Below are 21786 nucleotides of genomic sequence, written 5' to 3'. Positions count from 1 at the left end.
GGAAATAGCCCGACTTGATTATGTAAAGAGTTGTCACTTTGGATGGGCTAGCACCAGCAGGAGAGTGAATTTGTGTGGGGGGGTGGAGGGTGAGAAAACCTGGATTTGTGCTGGAAATGGCCCACCTGTTGATCACTTTAGATAAGCTATTACCAGCAGGACAGTGGGGTGGGAGGAGGTATTGTTTCATATTCTCTGTGTATATATAAAGTCTGCTGCAGTTTCCACGGTATGCATCTGATGAAGTGAGCTGTAGCTCACGAAAGCTCATGCTCAAATAAATTGGTTAGTCTCTAAGGTGCCACAAGTACTCCTTTTCTATATGCTTCACAGCAACATTCTGTCAAGATTTTAAAAAGGCGGCTCCCCCAACCTTGTGATAAACCCACTCTTTCACATGCTCACAGAAAGGAGAGGTGCAGGACTGCAGAATCCAGTTATTTATCGTCTTAAACAAAAACACCATCTTATAGCAAAGGAAGGAGGAAATCCTGCGTGGCAAATAAACTTCATATAAGTCTAAATTTACTGGGAATGTGCAGGAAGTATATTGAGAGTACATGACCTGTACACTTTGAAACAGGGGAGGAATTCAAAGTTAAGAAGGGTGGAGGGAGGCCTTGTAGATGCAACCACCTTTAAAAAATTATTATTAAACTCCTATCTCTTGGCACAATATGGTACATGCCAAAGGCAAAAACTGTTCTCAAAATCTCTTCCTGGGCTTATGGACACGTCACACCTGGCAAGAATGATGAAGATTAACAAAGCTGGGGGAGAACAGCAACTCCATCAGGGGAAGGTCATTGCAAATCACCCTTTAATTTGGGATTTAAATAGAGGTTTCCGGAAATTGGGAAGTTGTTAATGCTTCAATGAGCTGTGTTTGATAATACCCTCAACTTCCTCTTCTAGTACACGCACATGAGGAAAGATCCTGTTCTGTAATATCTAGTACATTCGATTTTACATGTGATACATTTTGGTCTGACTTGAATCAGTTCTTATTTTCTAGATTATTAATCATCGTTCTACTGTAATAGTCAAGGTCCTGCTGCCTTCTTTCAGAACAGAAGAAATGTAACATTGAAATATGACCCTATGGCTTCTGTTCTTCCATTCCTTTATAATAGAGAAAGGCAGGGAATTTGCCATTGCCTCTGTTGAGTTATAGGGTTTATCTCATAAGTGGGAAAGCTCCATACCTCACAAGTGTCAACGAAAAGGAAGAAATATGAGAAGACTATTGGACATAAGAACGACCTATAACTCATATCTGGCAGTGATGTATTATATGTATTAATTGCTCAAAGAGCCAGATTTTCTTTTCACAGTACTGTAAAAAACAATCCCAGTAGAACACAATAAATTGAGCTAACAGAACTAATTGCCTTGATTAGTGAAGCAGCAAGGATTTGGTTTTGACAATGCTAGTTACTGAATCTGCACCCAGTCATATGACTGGTAATGGGGGCCCATTGAGAGCGATGTCCCACTCCCACAAACACTTACGCTTGTGCTGATCTTTACTCATATAAGCAGTCCCACTGAAGCCCAGGGGACTACTTGTGTGCTTAAAGCCAATCAGGTAAGCAGGTATCAGCAGGATCAGGGCCTTTGTTCTATGGCTGTTCTCAGTCACAGAACAGGGTGCTGATTCAGGCCCCAATTCAGTAAAACACGTAAGGACATGCTCAAGGTCATCCCTATTCAGGAAAGCTATTAAGCACATAAATCCCATTGACTTTCAAGTTCCAGAAAGACCTAAGCACGTGGTTAAATGCTTTCCTGCATAGGGATATTTTCCTGAATCGCATCTTCATTACTTAGCACTGTCATAAATGCTGCTTTATAGAAGCCACTGCAAACTAATTGCCTTATCAGGGCCTAAGATCAAATATGATTTGATAAAATGTAACCAGAAAAGAACATACCTTTTCAGCATACTCCGACACTATCTGCTTGATCTCATCAGACTGGAGTCCAACAATCTGACCTACTGTGCTAGCTGTTAACCTGCCCTGCAATTAAACCAAGAAGCATTTATTGAAGCTTTGGGACAATCAGTAGTAATAAATTGTAGGGTTGTTTGTAAAGCACCTCCCCCAAAACCATATAAATACAATACTATTTTAATGTAATCAAATCTGTTTATAAAAGAATGAAGCATGGAATGAAGTTCATTTTCCCCAGAACTCAGTAAACAAATGAAGCTTCTTACATGCCCTCCATGAAGAAATGTAACTACTGAGGCTTCCTTCATAGTGCCAATAATTCAACTAAATTTAAAATCACCTTTGCAGACCGTCAAAGTGCTTTAACAACCACCTTTTGAGCCAAATTATTGCCATGTAGGTGTGTGGAAAAGTGTTCATCCTAAATCACATGTGCAAGGAAGCCAAATCTCTCTACTAAGATGAAGAATTTTAGGAGGCATCTGACCACAAGATAAGTCTGTCATGTCCATCATTTGTCAAATGAATCTGTCCATTTGGTACATCAGAAAATGTGAAAGGTATCAGGATTTTCAAAATAGTACACAGATTGTTTACTATGTTTATTGCTATATCAGGAATCACTATGGAATTACAGCGAAAGGTCAGTAACGCAAACAAGCAATATTTAGATGTTATATCAAAGTTACCAAATCCTAGCTATGATGAATGCAATGAAATGCTCACAATATTTTTTCCAGCAAGAGGAACACCCCGTAAGATCCCTACCTTATCTCTGTAAAGTAAAAGTGTGAAAAAGTCTAGGTTACACAAAGGCTTCATATGTTTAAATGACAGGTTTCAGAGCAGCAGCTGTGTTAGTCTGTATCCACAAAAAGAACAGGAGTACTTGTGGCACCTTAGAGACTAACAAATTTATTAGAGCATAAGCTTTCATGGGCTACAGTCCACTTCATCGGATGCATAGAATGGAACATATAGTAAGAAGACATATATACACACATATATAAACACATACAGAGGTGGAAGTTGCCATACAAACTGTAAGAGGCTAATTAAGATGAGCTATTATCAGCAGAAGAAAAAAAAAACGCTTGTAGTGATAATCAAGATGGCCCATTTAGATAGTTGACAAGAAGGTGTGAGGATACTTAACATAGGGAAATAGATTCAATATGTGTAATGACCCAGCCACTCCCAGTCTCTATTCAAACCCAAGTTAATGGTATCCAGTTTGCGTATTAATTCAAGCTCAGCAGTTTCTCCCTGGAGTCTGTTTTTGAAGCTTTTCTGTTGCAAAATTGCCAGCCTTAAATCTTTTACTGAGTGGCCACAGAGATGGAAGTGTTCTCCTACTGGTTTTATGTTTAAATGCCATTTCAAGGACAGTTACATTGTAGTATGTTTGTTTATGCAATTATTTATGCAGAAACCACTTAATAAGCAGCACTAGGATTATGCAAAGGCCACAATCATTATTTTAGGGTGAAGGATTTTAAGTCAGAAGTCTTATGAAAAGTACTGTCTCATGCTCAATCATCTTTCCCTGAATCCATTTTTAATTTGGATAAAAATGGATCCATTTTTAATTCAGTACCTCATGAAGATTTGCAACAGTGAACCATATTTCAGGAACAATGACAGCTTTCAAAGTAAATGGCAGATATAGAGGGGAAATTCAGGGGCACAAATAATTTAAGTGTTGTTAAGCGTGTTGAACTGATTCATTATACAGAAAAAAAACCAGACACCTGGGATTGGAGCACTCTATTATTTTAATCTCTGTAACTACACAACAGTCCTTTTATCTGACTGGCAAAGTCTCAATACACTTTGAGCCCAACCCAAATCCCAATAAAGTCAATGGGATTCTCTCTGCTGATAAATCTGGTTTGAATTCTGATGGCTAAGATATATCAATGTACATAAATGTTAAAGCAAGCTACAATTTCAAGTATTGCTTACCTCTTCTGTTGCCATTGCAGCCATTCCAGTCATCAGTGTTTTAATACGAAGCTAATGAAAAAAGATATTATTGCAAGATAAGAAACAACATGTGAGCAAAACAATCCGCATTAGAGGCCTTTAAATACTTAGTATACTTCTATTCTATGAGAGTTCCCATCAGCCAATCAATCCAATTTGCATTCTATTTTAATGCTTCTTACAGAAGAATAAACTATTATGAAAGTTAGTGAGGCAGTTGCTAAAATTATTCCAACCAGGAAGTTCTTTGATTACAGTAAGGACTCAGCTCATGTGGTACCTACAACACTCAGCTCCCATCATTGTCAATGAGAGATGAGGCCACTGAGCTACTCCTTTCCCAAAAAAGCACTAACAGGATCAGGTCTTAAGTATGAATGGTTCTGTGGTTGTAAAACAAAATGTTGGCCAGGTTTTTACATGGAAAATCCTAAGTGAACATTTACTTTTTGTGCATCTGTTTATTATCCCATATTTCCCTATCTGAAAGGAACTCACTGCTCAGCTAAGCTATTGAAATTTTCCTCTTTGTACAGAGGGAACAGAACATGCTGTGCTTTTTACACTGTCCCCGAGCTATTAATATCTATGCCCTCTCTCTGTGTCCGTGTGTGTGTGTGTGTGTATACATAAACGTATAGCACACCTCTTCAGCAGCTTGAAGGTCATCTTCATCATAGGCATCAGCCTTTCCTGCTGCTGCAAGTCCTGTAGGTAGTATCATTTTCTTGTCTTCAGCCTATTTAAGGAAAATAAATATACCACATAGCTACATAAGATAATACCAGCAGTCAAAGGGTTATGAAAGTAAAACAAGGAGGAAACTGTAATTCAGGAGTTATATTTAAATAACTGAAGTATAATGTTATATACTGTCTAGTGTCCAAGTTCAGGCCCTGCCCAAGCAGGTGCAACCCACTGAGATAAATGGGAGCCCAGCCTGCGTAAGACTGATGGCTATTTAGTCTCTCCATCTCTGTGTATGGTATAGCACATCCAATATAAGAAAGCAGCATTTTTACAAGTGTATTTTAATATAAATAAAGTTTAAATCTAGATCAAAGTAGTGGTTTAAAATCTGTGCACCTGAAAACTCATTTTAAATACAAAGATATAAAACTATGTGGGGAACTGTCCACTTTCAGAAGAATTAATTCTGTTATAGTAAGTAGCATTCCCCAGAGATTTATACTGTATTTCTTGACACAACGTCATCACTCTGCTCAAACAGTTAAGTCCCCTCTCTTGTAGTGGCTTAACTCAGGTGACAAATGGCGACAGTCTGACATATTGGCTAACAAAGCCAATAGGACTTTGTGAAGGGACATGGTCATATTTTATGGCTGTACCTCAGTCATAGCTGCAGACTGGTTTATTTTGTACCCGCAGCCAAACAGTTAGAAATATCTTCTTTTATATTACCTGAATATTGAATTTATAAGTTAAATGTTGGTGTACTGCTGGTTCTTCATATACCCTACCGCTAACCGTATTGTGCTTTCCTACCAACCTGCAACAGGATATGCTCACAATTTGATGCATTATCTATCTCAATACCACCTTGTTATTGAAACAAAGTAATATTGTGCTACGGCATGTTCTATTTTGATGGGTGTCGTGAAATTATAAAATTTTTAGGGCTGTCAAATGATTTTAAAAAGTAACTGAGATTAATCGCACTGTTAAACAATAAAATACCATATATTTTAACATTTTTGGATGTTTTCTGTATTTTCAAATATATTGATTTCAATTACAACACAGAATACAAAGTGTACAGCACTCACTTTATATTTTATTACAAATATTTTCACTGTAAAAACCAAAAGAAAGTGTGTTTTCAATTCACCTAATACAAGTACTGTAGTGCAATCTCTTTGTCGTGAAAATTGAACTTACAAATGGAGAATTATGTACAAAAAATAACTGAATTGAAAAATAAATCGACGTAAAACTTCAGAGCCTACAAGTCCACTCAGTCCTATTTCTTGTCCACACAATCTCTCAAACAAGTTTGTTTACATTTGCAGGAGATAATGCTGACCGCTTCTTGTTTACCTCTCCTGAAAGTGAGACCAGGGGCTCGCGTGGCACTGTTGTAACCGGTGTAACAGGATATTTACGTGCCAGATGCACTAAAGATTCATTTGTTCCTTCATGCTTCAACCACCATTCCAGAGGACATGCATCCATGCTGATGATGGGTTCTGCTCGATAATGATCCGAACAGTACGGACAGACGCATGTTCATTTTCATCATCTGAGTCAGATACCACCAGCAGAAGATTGATTTTCTTTTTTGGTGGTTCAGGTTTTGTAGTTTCCTCATTGGAGTGTTGCTCTTTTAAAGACTTCTGAAAGCATGCACCACGCCTTGTCCCTCTCAGATTTTGGAAGGCACTTCAGATTCTTAAACCTTGGGTGGAGTGCTGTAGCTATCTTTAGAAATCTCACATTGGTACCTTCTTTGCATTTTGCCAAATCTGCAGTGAAAGTGTTCTTAAAATGAACAACACGTGGTGGGTCATCATCTGAGACTCCTATAACATGAAGTATATGGCAGAATGCAGGTAACACACAGAGCTGGAGACATACAATTCTCCCCCAAGGAGTTCAATCACAAATTTAATTAACACATTCTTTAAAAAAATTGTGTCATCAGTATGGAAGCATGTCCTTGGAATGGTGACCAAAACGTAAAGGGGCATACGAATGTTTAGCATATCTGGCATGTAAATACCTTGCAAGGCAGGCTACAAAAGTCCCATGCATGCGCCTTTTCTCACTTTCAGGTGACACTGTAAATAAGAAGCGGGCAGCATTATCTTCCATAAATGTAAACAAACTTGTTTGTTTGTCTTAGCGATTGGCTGAACAATAAGTAAGACTGAGTAGACTTGTAGGCTCTAAAGTTTTGCATTTTTTTGTTTTTGAGTGCAGTTATGTTACAAAATATCTACATTTTGTAAATTGCACTTTCACAATAAAGATATCACACTACAGTACTTGTATGAGGTGAACTGAAAAATACTATTTCATTTATCATTTTTATAGTGCAAATATTTGTAATAAAAATACTAATAAAGTGAGCACTACACTTTGTATTCTGTGTTGTAACTGAAATCAATATATTTGAAAATGTAGAAAAAGTCCAAAAATATTAAATAAATTTCAATTGGTATTCCATTGTTTAACAATGCGATTAATCGCAATTAATTTTTTTAATCACGATTACTTTTTTTTTTTTAATTAGTCGTGTCAGTGAACTGCGATTAAATCGACAGCCCTAAAAATTTTCATTGGAAACAAAAACAAAGCATGGTCACATTAGCTATAATAAGGGACAATCCTACAATGTTTTGTTCATGGCACAGCACAATACATTTGTATAACAGCAAATTATCCTTTGCATGGTCATTGCTTGAAAACATTTTTATCTAATCAAATGACTTTTTGCAGTCCGTTATTGGATTTGTGTCAAACGGACTGTTTGTGAAAGCAGCCTGACATGACCTTTTAACAGGTATTTTCAAGGTAGGAAGATAATTTAAAAAGAGGCAGAAATCAATTATATCTTTCATGGGCTGCAGAGCTTTAGTTTCATTTAGCAATTAAAAAAAAAAAAGCAACAAAACACACAAGCCTGCTGACTTCAGAGCCTTCCTTCAAGATCTTCCAGAATTGAGGTTTCTTAAGAAAAAAAATAGGGTTCCTTCCCCCTTGACCACACTGTTTCTTAATTTTATATCAGTAATCAATATTACCCCTTACCTTCTCCATTTTGCCTGACTGTCTGCTCAATCCATACCTCCTAAAATACACATGAAAGAAGTCAAAGATGTGTGTTGCTAGAACAACCAACATTCTCAATTTCATAAATACACTTGTATTAATATTCTGTACATAAGAAATGCACTTAGAGGTGAATTCTGTAACACAACAAAAAAAGCCAGCTTTGGATTAGTTAATGAATGCCCCAATAACATAGACTTTACAGCATATTTTCAATTCCCCACCAATCTTTCTATACTGTAATTCCATAGAGCTGCAATCAACATTCTATAGTGCTAATGTCTGGAGAGCAACATGCTCTTACCTAAGGAAGGCTTAAGCGTTGGTGGAGGAAAGTAAAACTTAGAAGTTAATTATATATGCCTGATTCAGGAAAGCACTTACACATGTGCTTAAGTTCTGCTTAAGTTCCACTAAAGTCAATGGGACTCTTAAAGCTTAAAGGCTTCTCTGAACTGCAATTTTTTTTACCGTATCAAGGCCTTAAATCCTCACAGCGCTAATATATACACACAAATGGGCTTTTGGTTTATTTTTTTCCTCAGAGAAAAGCTTATACCCTGCTAACCCACATTTTTAAACAGAGTGTATTTTGTTATTATGCACAACTTTTCACAAGCAACCAAGCGTTATTAGGTCAGAAATGAGTAACCAAACTCAACCTCATCATTAGAAACGCCCACGAACAAAACAAAAAAATACACACACAAGCATGAAAAGACAAGCTTGACATTCCTGGAAAACTTATTTGGAGATAAAAGACTCTTTAAAGTGATATTTGCTGTAGAAGGAGTTTCCGACATCTTATGAATAAACGTAGTAAAAGTTTAAATCAAGGCAATCAGTGACATCAGGATTGTTTCCCACTAACTGCCCACTTTCAGGGTCAAATTCAGCCTTTGATTATGTCAAGGCAACTCCCAGCCTTAAGCAGCTTATTTACACTAGAAAGTTATACCACTTTAACTATGCTGGTAGAGTTAAAGCAGTACAATCCTCCTCGTCTGGATAGAGTTATATCAGTTTAAAGGTGCTTTATACTGGCATGGCTATTCCCATATGGAAAGTAGAATTAGCTATAAAAGGCACCTACATAACTGCATCCATATCAGGGGTTATGTCAGTATAACTATTTCAGCAAAAATAAATAAATAAATAAATCGCACTTGTAACAGGTACAGTTACACTGGTATAATACTTGTGCTTATACCATGCCTTATAGTATGTACTGTACTACAAACTGATATATTAGAACCTTTGCCCCAAAATTAATTTGTGATATGTAAATAAGAGGTAGTGATATAAGCCCTGAGCCAAAGCCCACAGAACTCAAAGGAAAGATTTCATTAGACTTCGGATTAGGGTTTTGGACAACCTATGAGCTTTAAACACGAAAGACTAGCAGAAGACAAGACAAGTGAGAATATGGCAGCAGATATTCAGTGTCTATAGCCATATTATGTCACACGCCATAACTATATATAGTAATGCCCATGTGTTTCTCCAGGCATGTGGAAGGAACAGAGTTGAAGGCTAAATGGGCTTTATAATTACTATGTCTGCAGTGATGGAGTCTTATACCTGGTCTACGGGGGGGGGGGGGGGGGAGGAGAGGAGGATATCAATCTAAATTACGCAACTTCAGCTAAGTGAATAGCGTAGCTGAAGTCGACATACTTTGATCAACTTACCATGGTGTCTTCACCGTGGTGAGTTGACTGCTGCCGCTCCCCCATCGACTCTGCCTGCACCTCTCGAGGAGCTGGAGTACAGGAGTTGACGGGAAAGCGCTTGGGGGTCGATTTATCACGTCTAGACTCGACGTGATAAATCGATCCCCGCTAGATCGATCGCTGCCCGCCGATCCGGCGTGTAGTGTAGACATTAGGGCTAGTCTACGATAGATGTAATCCTGTTTCAAACAGGATTATATTCACATGTACTAAGGAACTTTTAGTGTACAGCAGCAGGGTCCACACGGGCAACTTCGTGTACAACATGCTGATGTGAATTAGAATTTACACCCAAATTAAGGTATTGTGTAGAGATGCCATGATTCAATTACTATCTCTGATATGTATTTGTTGGAATGGGATCAATGGTCCGTTCCAATACTATTATGGTAGTTAAAACATTTAAGGTTGCCACTTATACGTTTGTGGAATATGCCTCATTCCTTAAGTACAGCTGCTTATTTTATTTTAATTTACATCATCCTACATTATACCTACTAATGCCAGTCTAAACTTTAATGTTTGCCCCTTTGCTAGCATTTAAGCTTTTGTAGTCATCCTTATTCTATTAAACTGTGATTTCTGCTTCCCATTTTCCCCAACAACTTTTGCTATATATTTAATTTTTCTCCTCTCTCTGACTACCACCACTTTTGGCTGCCAGGTTCAATGCAGACCTATGATCACACAAACTTTTTCTTCTCCGATCAAATCCAACACAGTTTACGCTAGAGCTTCAGATCTTCTCTGTAATCATAATTCTGTACATATCACATATGTTCACATTTGTTGCTTATTGTACCATATCAGATATGGTTCTCTCCATTCATGAGTCCCATAACATATTCCTGTTATAATATGCTATGCAAAATATCCAAACTTAATCCATTACAATTCTGCCGTATTCCTAGTTTTCTCCAAGTTCCTTTCACTTTTTTATAAAATCAGCCTAAATTTCGTCAGTTCCTAACAGCATACTACACATACCATAATAACGAAGGGGGTTAATATCAGCTCAAACGATCAATCTAACAAATTTCCAGTCATACCCACTACCCTGCAAACTACATGCCTCCAGTCTCCTTTAATTTCCTACTGAAGCTCCTTGAATTTGTACATGAGCTCTTTAACAAACCTTGTATTTTAAGCGCATGTTGTTTCATGAGTTGTCATGAATTCATGACTGAATCCAACAAAAACCTCATTTCCACTACAAGACCTTTTTATCCTTCAATGTCTGTCCATCCCTATTTTTATTTGCTCTCTCTGTACTTGCCCTTTCCTCTAAAGTCCTAGTTTAAACCTCCCTGTGCTGCAGCTTTATCTGTTCTTTCCACCAGTTTGGTTCCTCTTTCCTCGGGTGTATCCTGATTGTGCCTCCAAATGTTCTGCAACATTTAGGCCAAAATCATTCCTGATGATCCACAAGATGAAAACTTCCTTGGTTTACTCCACCTTTCAAGCTGCCCATTCAGATTCTTAAATGTAGTGGGCCTGGAAGAGCACCAAAACCTTCCTTTAAAAAGAATCTACCAAGAATTTTATGTTCCTGAGATTTTATTCTAGCCTGCTGGGATCCAATCTTCTGATCTAAACCAGAAACTGTCTCAGGATTTAAATGGGCAGTCCTAAAAACGGGGGTGGGTGCGGGGGGAGGGGGAAGGAGAGGAATCCACTAGCACACAAGTCAAAATTATTCCCAGCAGAGTGCCACCAACTGCAGCAGAATCTAGTATTTCATTAAAAAAAATTTCTAGCTTAGATCATTGCAAAGAATATTTTCCAACAATAAATTGAGTACAGCAGAGATAGATGTTTAATGGAATGCAATGGAGCCATTCCCAACTGTAAAATTAAATTTTTCTTTATAAAAATAAAAACAGAATTCATTATGAAGAGGCTACAAGTCACAAGTAATTAAAAACTAATTCTAATTAATTCCACCAAAAACTAAACAAAAAATTGCCCTTTTAAAAGACATTAGAGGACAAAGTTTTCCAAATGAACAAAAACTTCAGGGAGAAGCCAGCAATTTTATTCATTCAAGAAGGTATTTTTAAAAATGGTAGATTCATGGGAATATTTCAATTAGTAATGTGCAAAATGCTGCAGCCTTTGGACAAACTCCCATTGACTCGTTGTTTCAAAGCATATTACAAGATTTCTCAACATGGTAGCTAAGGAACATTTACTTATTTTCAGTCAGATAAACGTGCAGCTGTGTCACTTGAAGATTGTGGCATACAGTTTTTGTAAATGTTAGATTCATTACAGAATTATTAGCTACTATATACACAACAGGCATCTTATTTCTTGAGTCGCTAGAGATTGTGATGCTAGAGTAGTGTTCTGAACAGATCCAGAGATCATTAGAACTACTTACACTTATTTTTCTGCGCCAACCTGCTAATATTTAAAATATCTGTACTGAAATCCATTGAAAAATAATGTTCTTTGGTTAGCTTATGTACAGAATTCAAAAGTGCAGGCACGTGTGCTGAGTGAAAGGAGAGTCTTTTCTCATTCATAGTTGCATTCCAAATATTCCTCAATAGTTCTGTTCTGTTAAGAACATACTGCAGATTTTATTCCACTCTTATTGTCAACGATCAGGAAAGAAAATGTTCGTTAGTCCATGCTGCTATAGCCAAATACACAGAGAATGAGAGGAAATGTTATAAAGCATGCTCCAACTCAGGGCACCGTTGCTGCCTTAAAATAAAAGTCAAAAGGAAAATACTCACAGTAAAGGGTCAGTAAACCTAAGGTAGGGAAGGAGGGATGAAAAAAAGATACAAAAAAAGGAAGGAAAAAAGATATAGAACTCAATACTAGCTGAAGAACTTCAAAACAGATCAAACAGTGGAAAAGTCATCTATTAAGGGAGGCTTAAGTATTACTAAGCTAAGAAAAAGAAAATATTAGAAATAGAAATTGGAAACAGATAAAGTTTCTTAGTAACTCCAATTCCTTCTTCCCAAATACTGAACAGGTTTCCCCCCATTTCTCTCATAAGAAACTGTAAAGATTTCAAAAGGCAACAGATGTTAGCAAATATTTATTTTCATTTATATTTGTCTCTCTTCATCTGGAAGATCGCTTGCATAGCGCATGCGGCATCAGTGCTATAGCCACAATTCAGTATCCTGAGGTATTAACCACATCACCATTTCAAAATAAAACACTTCAATCCCCTTTCTTTCAGACTTCCAGAAATCACTTCTTGAAAGCCAACTTTGGTTAAAGTTCACGGCTGAAAGTCTCAACCCAGTTAGAAGCATCAGGAATCTACACCATTCTTTTTACGTGCAGAGATCAATCACATACAATAAACAATCATTATTTATATGGTGATGATGCTGCTAATAGTCCTCACTCAGGGACTGAATCTCCACTGTGCTAGGCACTGTGCACTGTACATGTCAACAAGATAATCCTTGCCCCAAAGTGTTTATAGTTTAAGTAAACTTAAAACGTGAAACCAAACATCTCTTTAAACCTTAGCAGTCTGCATGAAAATAAAAGGGTTTCAAACAAAACCTAGGTGGCTAGGTTTATACAATATAAAGCATTTGAACCGCATCAGGATAAGTGAACAGTTAACACTAACGGGACCCACTTACCTGCCATATTCCAAAAGTGTGGCATGAACCTTAGACTCCTCATCTAGCAGCTCTTCTGCTCCATCCTGACGTTTATATTTTCTCTGAGGTTTATAAACCTCCTGCAGGACAGTAAACAAATTCAGAGATTGTCAAGAACTTCTCCAAAATAAATGGTTTTATTTTCTAAATGGATGAGCAATCCCACATTCAACAGCCCACCTCATCTATCCACGCCACGTGGCTTTAAATTCTGTTTCTGCAATTAGGTTTGTACACCCTGACCTAAAAGGCTTCCTAGAGCAACTCTTTTCTTTCTCCTTTTTTCTAATGTCACACATGAATATTTCACAAAAGGCATAATTTATTCAATTTGCCATTTTAAGCACATTTGAAAAGATGGCCAAAACCAACAAAACAGATGCCGGTTTAAATGAAAAAACCTCTAATTAAACAGACAGCTTCAGAATGGGAATTATGTCTTAATTGGATAATTAAATGTAATTACTATCTACTTAATTACTGCTCCTTTAACCAGTCACACAGGAGGGGAAAACGGATTCTATTATATTTTAAGGAAAAAAGCACAAAGGAAAAGAAATTCCCAGCATTCTATCAACCAAAATTAATCAATGCCATATTGTAGCTCAGTTAAAGAAAGTTCGATACAATTAAATGCTAGTTGGAGAGAACTGCTGTAAATACAGTAGAATCTCAGAGTTATAAACACCAGGGTAATGAACTGACCAGTCAACCACACACCTCATTTGGAACCTGAAGTATGCAAATCAGCAGCAGCAGCGACAAATAAAAGCAAATACAGTACTGTGCTACACAAACTACTAAACAAATAAAGGGAAAACTTAAAAAAAGATTTAATGAGGTAACCATTTCTTTGCTTGTTTCATATAAATTAATATGGTTAAAAGCAGCATTTTTCTTCTGCATGCTAGAGTTTCAAAGCTGTATTAAGTCAATGTTCAGTTATAAAATTTTGAAAGAACCATAACATTTTGTTCAGAGTTACGAACAACCTCCATTCCCAAGGTGTTCGTAACTGAGGTTCTACTGTACCATGCAGTACACTAAGGCCACATCTATAAAGTTTTGTAGCAGTGTAACTATTGGGTGGGGTGATTTTTTTAAACAATATAGTTATACCTGTACAACTCCCAGCGTGAATGTAGTTGTGCCAATATCAAGGTGCCTTATACAGGAATAGCTTATTCTCCTTCCCGTGTGGGAACAGCTATACCGGTATAAGCACAAATATACTACACTATGGGCAGGGGTGAAAGTAACTTAAAGGACTTACCAGTACTCCAGAATCCTGAGCAGGGGGCGTGGCCACAACCGGAAGGGACAGGGCCTTTAAATCTCGACTTAAAGGACCCCAGGCTTGGCTGCGGTAGTGGCAGCTGGGAGCCCCGGGCCCTTTAAATCACTGCCGGAGCTACTAGCTACAGAGGCAGCTGGGAGCCCCAGGGCTTGGGGGCTATTTAAAGGGCCTGGGCTCTGGCCGCCGCTACCACTCTGGGCCCTTTAAATCGCTGCCGGAGCCCTGCTGCCGGAGCCCTGGGGTAGCGGTGGCGGGGCTCCGGCAGTGATTTAAAAGGCCAGGGGCTCCTGGCTGCCGCCACTGCAGCGGTGCCCCGAGCCCTTTAAATCGCCGTTGGAGCCCTGGGGGCCCCAGCCACCTCCGCTACCCGGGGTTCCAGCAGTGGGGCTCTGGTAGCAATTTAAATGGCCTGGGGCTCCAGCCGCTGCTGGGAGCCCCATGCCCTTTAAACTGCATCCTGGGGAAGCCGGTACAGTACGGCGCACCGGCTCTTGCCAATACGCCGTACCAGCTTACTTTCACCTCTGACTATGGGGCAGAGAGCTATACCGCTTAAACTATATTCGTATAATGAAGCAGTACAACTTTTTTGTATAACCAAGACCTAAAAGTACTTCAGGGAAGTAACAAAAGAACAAATGTTTTTTAACAATAGTTTTTTAAAAGTGATTTATAATGGCTAAATCTCTATAAAACATTAAAAATTAAGATCCACAAGTACTACTGGCACTGAAAATACTTGAAAAAAAGATCAAGAGCTGTGTTGTCAACTCTTCTGATTTTACTGCCAGGTTTGTAATGTTTGGTGTTTTTCTTAAAGCCCCAGTACCAGAGTCAGTTGACTAAGTGAGAGTCAGCTCTCTCTCTCTCTGAAAAATGCACATTTCTAGCCCTCATGGTTACAGAGAAGCTTGAAAACATGAACCTTAAAGGCTCCCAGACCAGAAAGGTAATACCCTGCCCCATTTTTTAAAAAATTCACAAATTTTAAGCCTCTCATGGGGTTGGGTTTTTTTTGGGGGGGAGAGGGGCTTGATTCATGTTTGTGTGTATGCTTGGGGCTGGTAATGCAACAAAATGTTAAAAACACAGGGAAAAGCAAGTCTAGTATTTTTCATACTTAACTAATATCAGGAAACCTAACGGACATGGTATTTTATCATGTGGGACGATAGCTTCAAAGATTTTAAAAAGCCAGAAGAGACAATAGTGATCTTCTAGTCTGACCTCCTGTGTAACACAGACCAAGATTTTCACCCAGCAACTCTTGAATCAAGCCCATAACTTCTTGATAAAGTAAAACGTATCTTTAGAAATTCTGAAATCAAGTGAACAAGAATCAACCAAGTCTCTTAGTAAGTTGCCAATTACTCTTTTATCCACACCTTATTTCTAGTCTGAATTTGTCTAGCTTCTCCTTCCAGCTGATGGATCTGGTTATGCCTTTGCCTGCTAACTTTGAAAGCTGTCTACGATCAGATGTCTCCCTGTCTAGACCTATGCTAAGGAATGGAATTCATAATAGCAATTACAGCATGCACAAATACACCATAAATGTTAGTCTTAACATCAGATAATTGTGTAGATGAACATAAAACTACTTACTGAGAATCTCAATTCACAGGACATTCATCTTTCATCAGTAGCTGCTCTAGTTGCAGTCACTATTACGAATTCTTAATATTCCCTTTGCCAGCCTTCAGTCCTGGCCATAACCATAAATTTCATTTCATATTCCCCTTGAGTACAGCAGGTAGGTCTTTAGTCCACAGTTTTAATAATTAATCCAGATGACAGAATAATTTTTTCACATTTATTTGAGCCTCTTTTAGAGAGGATGATCTCTTCCTACAAATTCCAGTGCAAAGCAATGTAAGGATGACCTGCAAAGGTGACTTTTCCCCACTACTTAATTATGTAGAATGAAGTTTTGGGAGGGTTTCTTCCCTGCAAGAAAAGTTATTCTGCTCATTTTCTGCATTAGAAATTCAAGTCGTCTGGCCAGCAAGATTCCATGGCTTTGTCTCTATAAAGCAACACTGATGGCAGCAACAGTGGAGGCTGTAGTGAAGACAGAGCAGTTTTTTTGTTTGTTTTTTTTTTACTGCTGTGCTGTTTAATGCTACTTTGAGCAGGGGGAAAAAACAAAAGAGTGATAAACCTGCAACCTCTGTGAAGTTGCACAAATGAAAAATTACAGGTCCCAGTTTTCTTTAGTCTTGTCTACACTGGGAATGTACCTCCATTCCAACTACCTAAATAGATTAGCATAGACCAGGAAAGCTACATTCGCTCTGGTGGAAATTACTACTGTAAGCTTCGCTTTTGTGGCTCTCCTTGTCTATGCCAAGAGGAGCTACATACTTGGCCACTAATGGCTGGAAGCAGGACGATTTCCAGTATAAACAAGGCAATACTGTAGACTCAGCTTATGATAACTGGAGAACCAATTAAATGTCTTAAGCAGCAGGATGATGAAAACCAACAACTGACAGAGGGAAAAGGTTTTTAAACCAGTCTGCTTAAGACGTGTGTAAGCTGCCAACAATCCTCACCAGCCTTGAAAATGATCAATCATGTCAAAATCAGTCTTTAGCACTTGCCTCCAGGCTTTGCTTACTGTCCAAAACGACCAATAAACTCACAAAAGGAAAACAAAACGTCCAACACGGGGCTTTCTATCCAGCCACAACTTACAGCCTTCTCACCTGAAGTCTCCTTTCTCCAGGGACCACTGCAGGAAACTGTCCCTTCCTCTGCAACCTCCCTTCCACCGCCCCCTTGCCACCCTTCCTGCAACTCTTTACAGGGAACACTTGTCCTATTCTAGGCTGGACCCAGGCTACCCAGTAGCAATGCTGTTTGTTAACACCTATTTAATCACTAACTGACAGTTTGCAGAAAGGAAGTTTCTGTTAAAGATTTAACACACTCCTTAAAAAACGGAGGACAAGAGCGGATATTTCCAAGGTTAAAAAACTGATTTTTTTTAATTTTTTTTTTTAAAGAGGGGAGTGGGTAAAAACCACCTTTCAAGCATCTATATATCGAAATGGAGCAAAAAAGGCAAGTCCAATTTTAAAAGAAATCATTTCATAGGCCACCTTTATAAGACATTCTACAGAAGGAGCATTGTGAAGACGACACAGGATGGTAATTTATGCAGTAAGGAACATGCTGATGTGTGAGGCAAGCAACTCAGGAGCTATAAAGTACATTTTTAAAGGGTTATAATTCCATAGTAGCAATACTAGTTTTAGTTGAGGAAGCAGCTTCTACTATAAAGCTCCTACTTTCAGGCACTGATAACTTGTTGAAAAACTTACCATTGGGATTAGTTTTTCAATGACTGCTCTTAGCTGAAGAGAGTTTTTTGACCAATTTGGTAAAATTCCACTTCGACCTCTGAGTTCAGTATAATAAAATGGCATTTTTCAGATATTGAGAAGCGTACCAGGCATTGTATCTGTGCATGGATTATTCCCAAATGGCTTATGTTAAAAGACCTCCATACTTGACATGTACTTAATACTTAAATTGTCTTCTCAGTTTCACTAGTGCAAACTCTCTAACATCCATGGAATGCCAACAGTACAACTAAAAAGAATTTGGCCCAGACGTCTGAATCAAATGCCTTTGACGTTACAAAAAAGAAGTGTAGAAAAACCAAAAAGTTGTGTGTTTGAAAAGAGATGTAGGTGATTTTTCACTACATTTTTAATCAAGTATAAAGGTGCAGAGCTCATTACATTATAAAAGATTAAAAATGGGTCTTGCAGCAATGAATTTCATATACATTGAGGTATAAAATTTAACAGTGCACACAGCACTATAAAATATTGCAAGTAACGGATCCAGTTAACACAGGAACCATAACCTCAAATTTCTACTTGTGTGTCAAATTAGCACAGGCATTTTTACTACATTTTTAAAGCTGTAACTTCATTTCTGTTTTTTCCATTATTCGTTCTACTTTTAGTCCCAGTCCTGCAAACGGCACTCATGTTCTTAAAGTTTGCAGGACTGGGGCCACAGAATCTTGAAAACCAGCCTAATTCAAGTGTTGTGTAAGTAGGTGCCACTTCACTGACTTCCACTGACAGAGCAACACTCATTTGCGTCAATCTGAATTTGACGCAACATCTCTATGCCTGCTGCTTTTCTGCCCTTCTCCTTATGCCCAATGCTAAATGTCCCTCACCTTTTTGCCTTAAGCAAAACCAACTGTTTACATCGTCTGTCATCAATGGAGGCAGCAGAGTAATGGGATTAGAGTTTGTTAACTAATTCGATCCAAGTGTCCATCTTGCCGAGGGCTTTGCCCCAGCAAAGAACAACAGTATCATATATAAACACAGCTGTTATCAGCACTTAAAGTTTCTTGGCAGAAAAATGGGTAGGTTAGAAACTAGATGCTATTACCCTCTGGAGAGAGTTTTCAACCAAGTCTAGTTTTGGGATCAAACTATTTGATAGTGTCCCTTGAAGACTGCTAGTGCTTAAAACAACTCTTTCAGGTCAGCTGAAGCATGGTAAAATGATTAATCCTGGAATGACCATACTGCCTAGGAGAGAAAGTATGTGGGAGGGAGAAACGAGGGAACCACTGTTTAGTTGTTACAGCAATACGCAAGGAATGAAGAGGATCTGGGATTCAACTACATAGGCAGACTTGGGTTGAGCCAGTAGTTCATTGTGCAGCCTCAGACAAGTCACTTGACCTCATACCACACTACTGGGATAAGAGCAGATGCACTATGAAAACCAGACTGTGTTCTGTATGCTGAGTTCTAAAGAAACACATTGGAAAAAAAGCCCAAAGAACAAACAAGAAGAAAACAGGGAGTTCCCATTCCTCACCCAGAGTGTAAAGTGGCTTGTGGTATAAGAGAACACCGGGGGGGGGAGACGACAACAGATTCTGACTCAGTTACACCAGTGTAAATCCAGCATAACTCAAAGCCAATTGACCTATTCCAAATTTACTCCTGTACAACAGAGAGAAAAGTTTGTCCCAGTAAGTGAAAGACAATGACAGAAGCTGTATTTTACTGCTATCAACCCCTTTAAAGTTCTTTGATATACAGAATCATAGGGCCACATTTTGGTGGATTACTGTATAGAAGTCCCATATCCCTTGCACCAAACAGTTTACAATTTATGAACTGGAAGGACATAAGCAGTAATGTATGCATGGTATTTTAAGATGTGTTATGTAAATTAAGTAATATACATTCAGGATAATTTTGCAATTGCAAAACTGCATACTTGTGCTGTTACAACAGTTTGAAGGCACTATGACCAAAACTGGTTTAGTTTGCTAATGCCCTAACTAAGCAACATTCCCTCCTTTCTTAAATCTTCTAGAGATGCAGGAGCAGACCGTGACATTTTGAACATAAGGGAGGAAAAAAAAAAATCAGCCTGCCACAAAGAGCTCAGTTTAACTGTTCTGATTGTCTGGAAAAGTGTGTCTTTTCAGAGTTGCCTCTATGCAAGGAAATGCAGTGCACGCTGATCTCACCTAACCTTGGTTTCTGAAATGTGGAGATTTTTCACAGGAACCAACAGGAACTGCAGAGGTGCAAATGGAAGCTTGCAGAGTCTTGAGAATTTCCATTATAAAATGTTACCTCCTCCAGGAGTAGGCTGTACGCACTTCAGCTGCTACAAACTAACCTTGGTTTCAAATGCACCCAAATCTAACCTGATGTTATGAATTGCATTTAGTCTCCAAAATGGAGAAGCCTGGAGAAGCACTTTGCAAGACAAACTGGCTTAATTCCAGTCCTTTACTACAATGGTACGGTTTATAAGAAACTGACACACACACAAATCAAACCCTCTGAAAAATATCTTTCAGAATTAGGTGAGGTAACAAAAATCCTTTTTTTAAACACAATCTAGTGCTATGATCGAGTCCTTTATCCTAATACACTAGTCACAGTCTTGCCAGCATATTTACAAGCTCTAGAAGTAATATCCATACTTTCCAAATCTGTCAGATCAAACATAAAACCAACGCCCTAGAACATTTGCAATCACTAAAGAATCCATGTCTCTTTATTAATACAGGAAAGGTATCCCAGTGCCATGGCCAAATTTCATTTCTGGCAGCTCTGCTTTGCCTTCCCTATGCAGTATCAATTGGATACAGCACTCTTCATGACATGCTTTCCTAAATGGTTGTTTTTTATCACTTGTGCTCTGTTCAAGAACTACTGCTTTTCACACCAGAGGTGGCTGCATTTCAGTAAGGAATAATGGGAGCCCTGTGCAGAGCACATATATCCATTCTTTCAACTTGTAAAGCATTTCTGAATCTGCTAAGATCAAAAGTATGTTTTTAAATTTGGTGTGGTTTCTTCCTTTAACACCTAACAGCTTCTGCATTACATCAAATTAAGAGAACAAAACTCCAGACCTATTCAACAAAAAAACAAACAAAAATCATCTGTCAGTATAGAATGGGGGCATCTGAGCTGCTCGTTATGACATTCTACACCAGGGATGGCCAACCTGAGCCTAAGAAGGAGCCAGAATTTACCAATGTACATTGCCATAGAGCCACAGTAATATATCAGCAGCCCCCCACCAACTCCCTCTCCCCACCGCTCCCAGCACCTCCCACCCACTGGCAACCCCGCTGATCAGCATCTCCCCACACTTCCCGATCAGCTGTTTTATGGCATGCAGGAGGCGGGGGTGGGTGGGGAGAAGAGGAGCGAGAGCACAGCAGGCTGAGGGGAGTGGGCAGGAAGGGGTGGAGTGGCAGCAGGGCCTGTGACAGAGCCAGGGTTAGAGCAGCGAGCACCCCCCTGCACACTGGAAAATTGGCACCCGTTTGGCCAGCCCCGGAGTCGGTGCCTATACAAGGAGCCACATATTAACTTCTGAAGAGCTGCATGCGGCTCCGGAGCCACAGGTTGGCCACCCCTGGTCTACGCTTTTCTCCAGGCATGCTGTCAAAACAGTTACGCTTTTACAGATACACTGACAAAGAACACTGGTGTTCCCAGAATCTGCTCTCTAGCTTTGCTCACTAAGTATGATGAAAATACATCAGACCCTCCTCTTTTCCCCTCTCGTTTTTAAGTGTTCTGATGAGTTTTAGCAGCTTTCCAGCAGGAAACACCTTTTTTTTATTAAAGCTACTGGGTATCAGAGCAAGTGCCATAGAAGCCCTTTAAATTCATGACAGTTGTCCAAATGCAGCAGAAGTAGAATATTGTCCTTTTTAAAGATTTTTAACTGGCTTACATATGTATACATACAAATAAATAAATGAATGAAAGCTGAAGTAAAAATGTAAATTAGCCATCTCCCAATGCAACTGTATTCTAATTCCCCTGCCACCACCGTACCACTATGTCTCCTGC

General features: G+C 38.8%; 1 protein-coding gene across 2 annotated transcripts in view; it reads right to left on the bottom strand.

Moving 5' to 3' along the window:
* Positions 1-21786, bottom strand: part of CCDC93 (CCC complex scaffolding subunit CCDC93) — a 105001-nt gene that overhangs the window by 58451 nt on the left and 24764 nt on the right. The window contains exons 7-12 of one of the 2 annotated variants that reach the window (XM_048869173.2): positions 13090-13190; positions 12211-12228; positions 7713-7752; positions 4588-4680; positions 3921-3971; positions 1935-2021 (exon numbers count right to left, since the gene is read on the bottom strand). In XM_048869173.2, the coding sequence (XP_048725130.2) occupies positions 1935-2021; positions 3921-3971; positions 4588-4680; positions 7713-7752; positions 12211-12228; positions 13090-13190 (390 nt within the window). The remainder of the gene's footprint in view (positions 1-1934; positions 2022-3920; positions 3972-4587; positions 4681-7712; positions 7753-12210; positions 12229-13089; positions 13191-21786) is intronic. The other variant, XM_048869174.2, reaches the window with a different exon arrangement.

The sequence above is a fragment of the Caretta caretta genome, chromosome 11 (genome assembly GCF_965140235.1).
Source record: "Caretta caretta isolate rCarCar2 chromosome 11, rCarCar1.hap1, whole genome shotgun sequence".
NCBI lineage: Eukaryota > Metazoa > Chordata > Testudines > Cheloniidae > Caretta > Caretta caretta.
The sequence above is the reverse complement of the archived record's forward strand: the minus strand, read 5'-3'. Positions and strand labels throughout refer to the sequence as shown.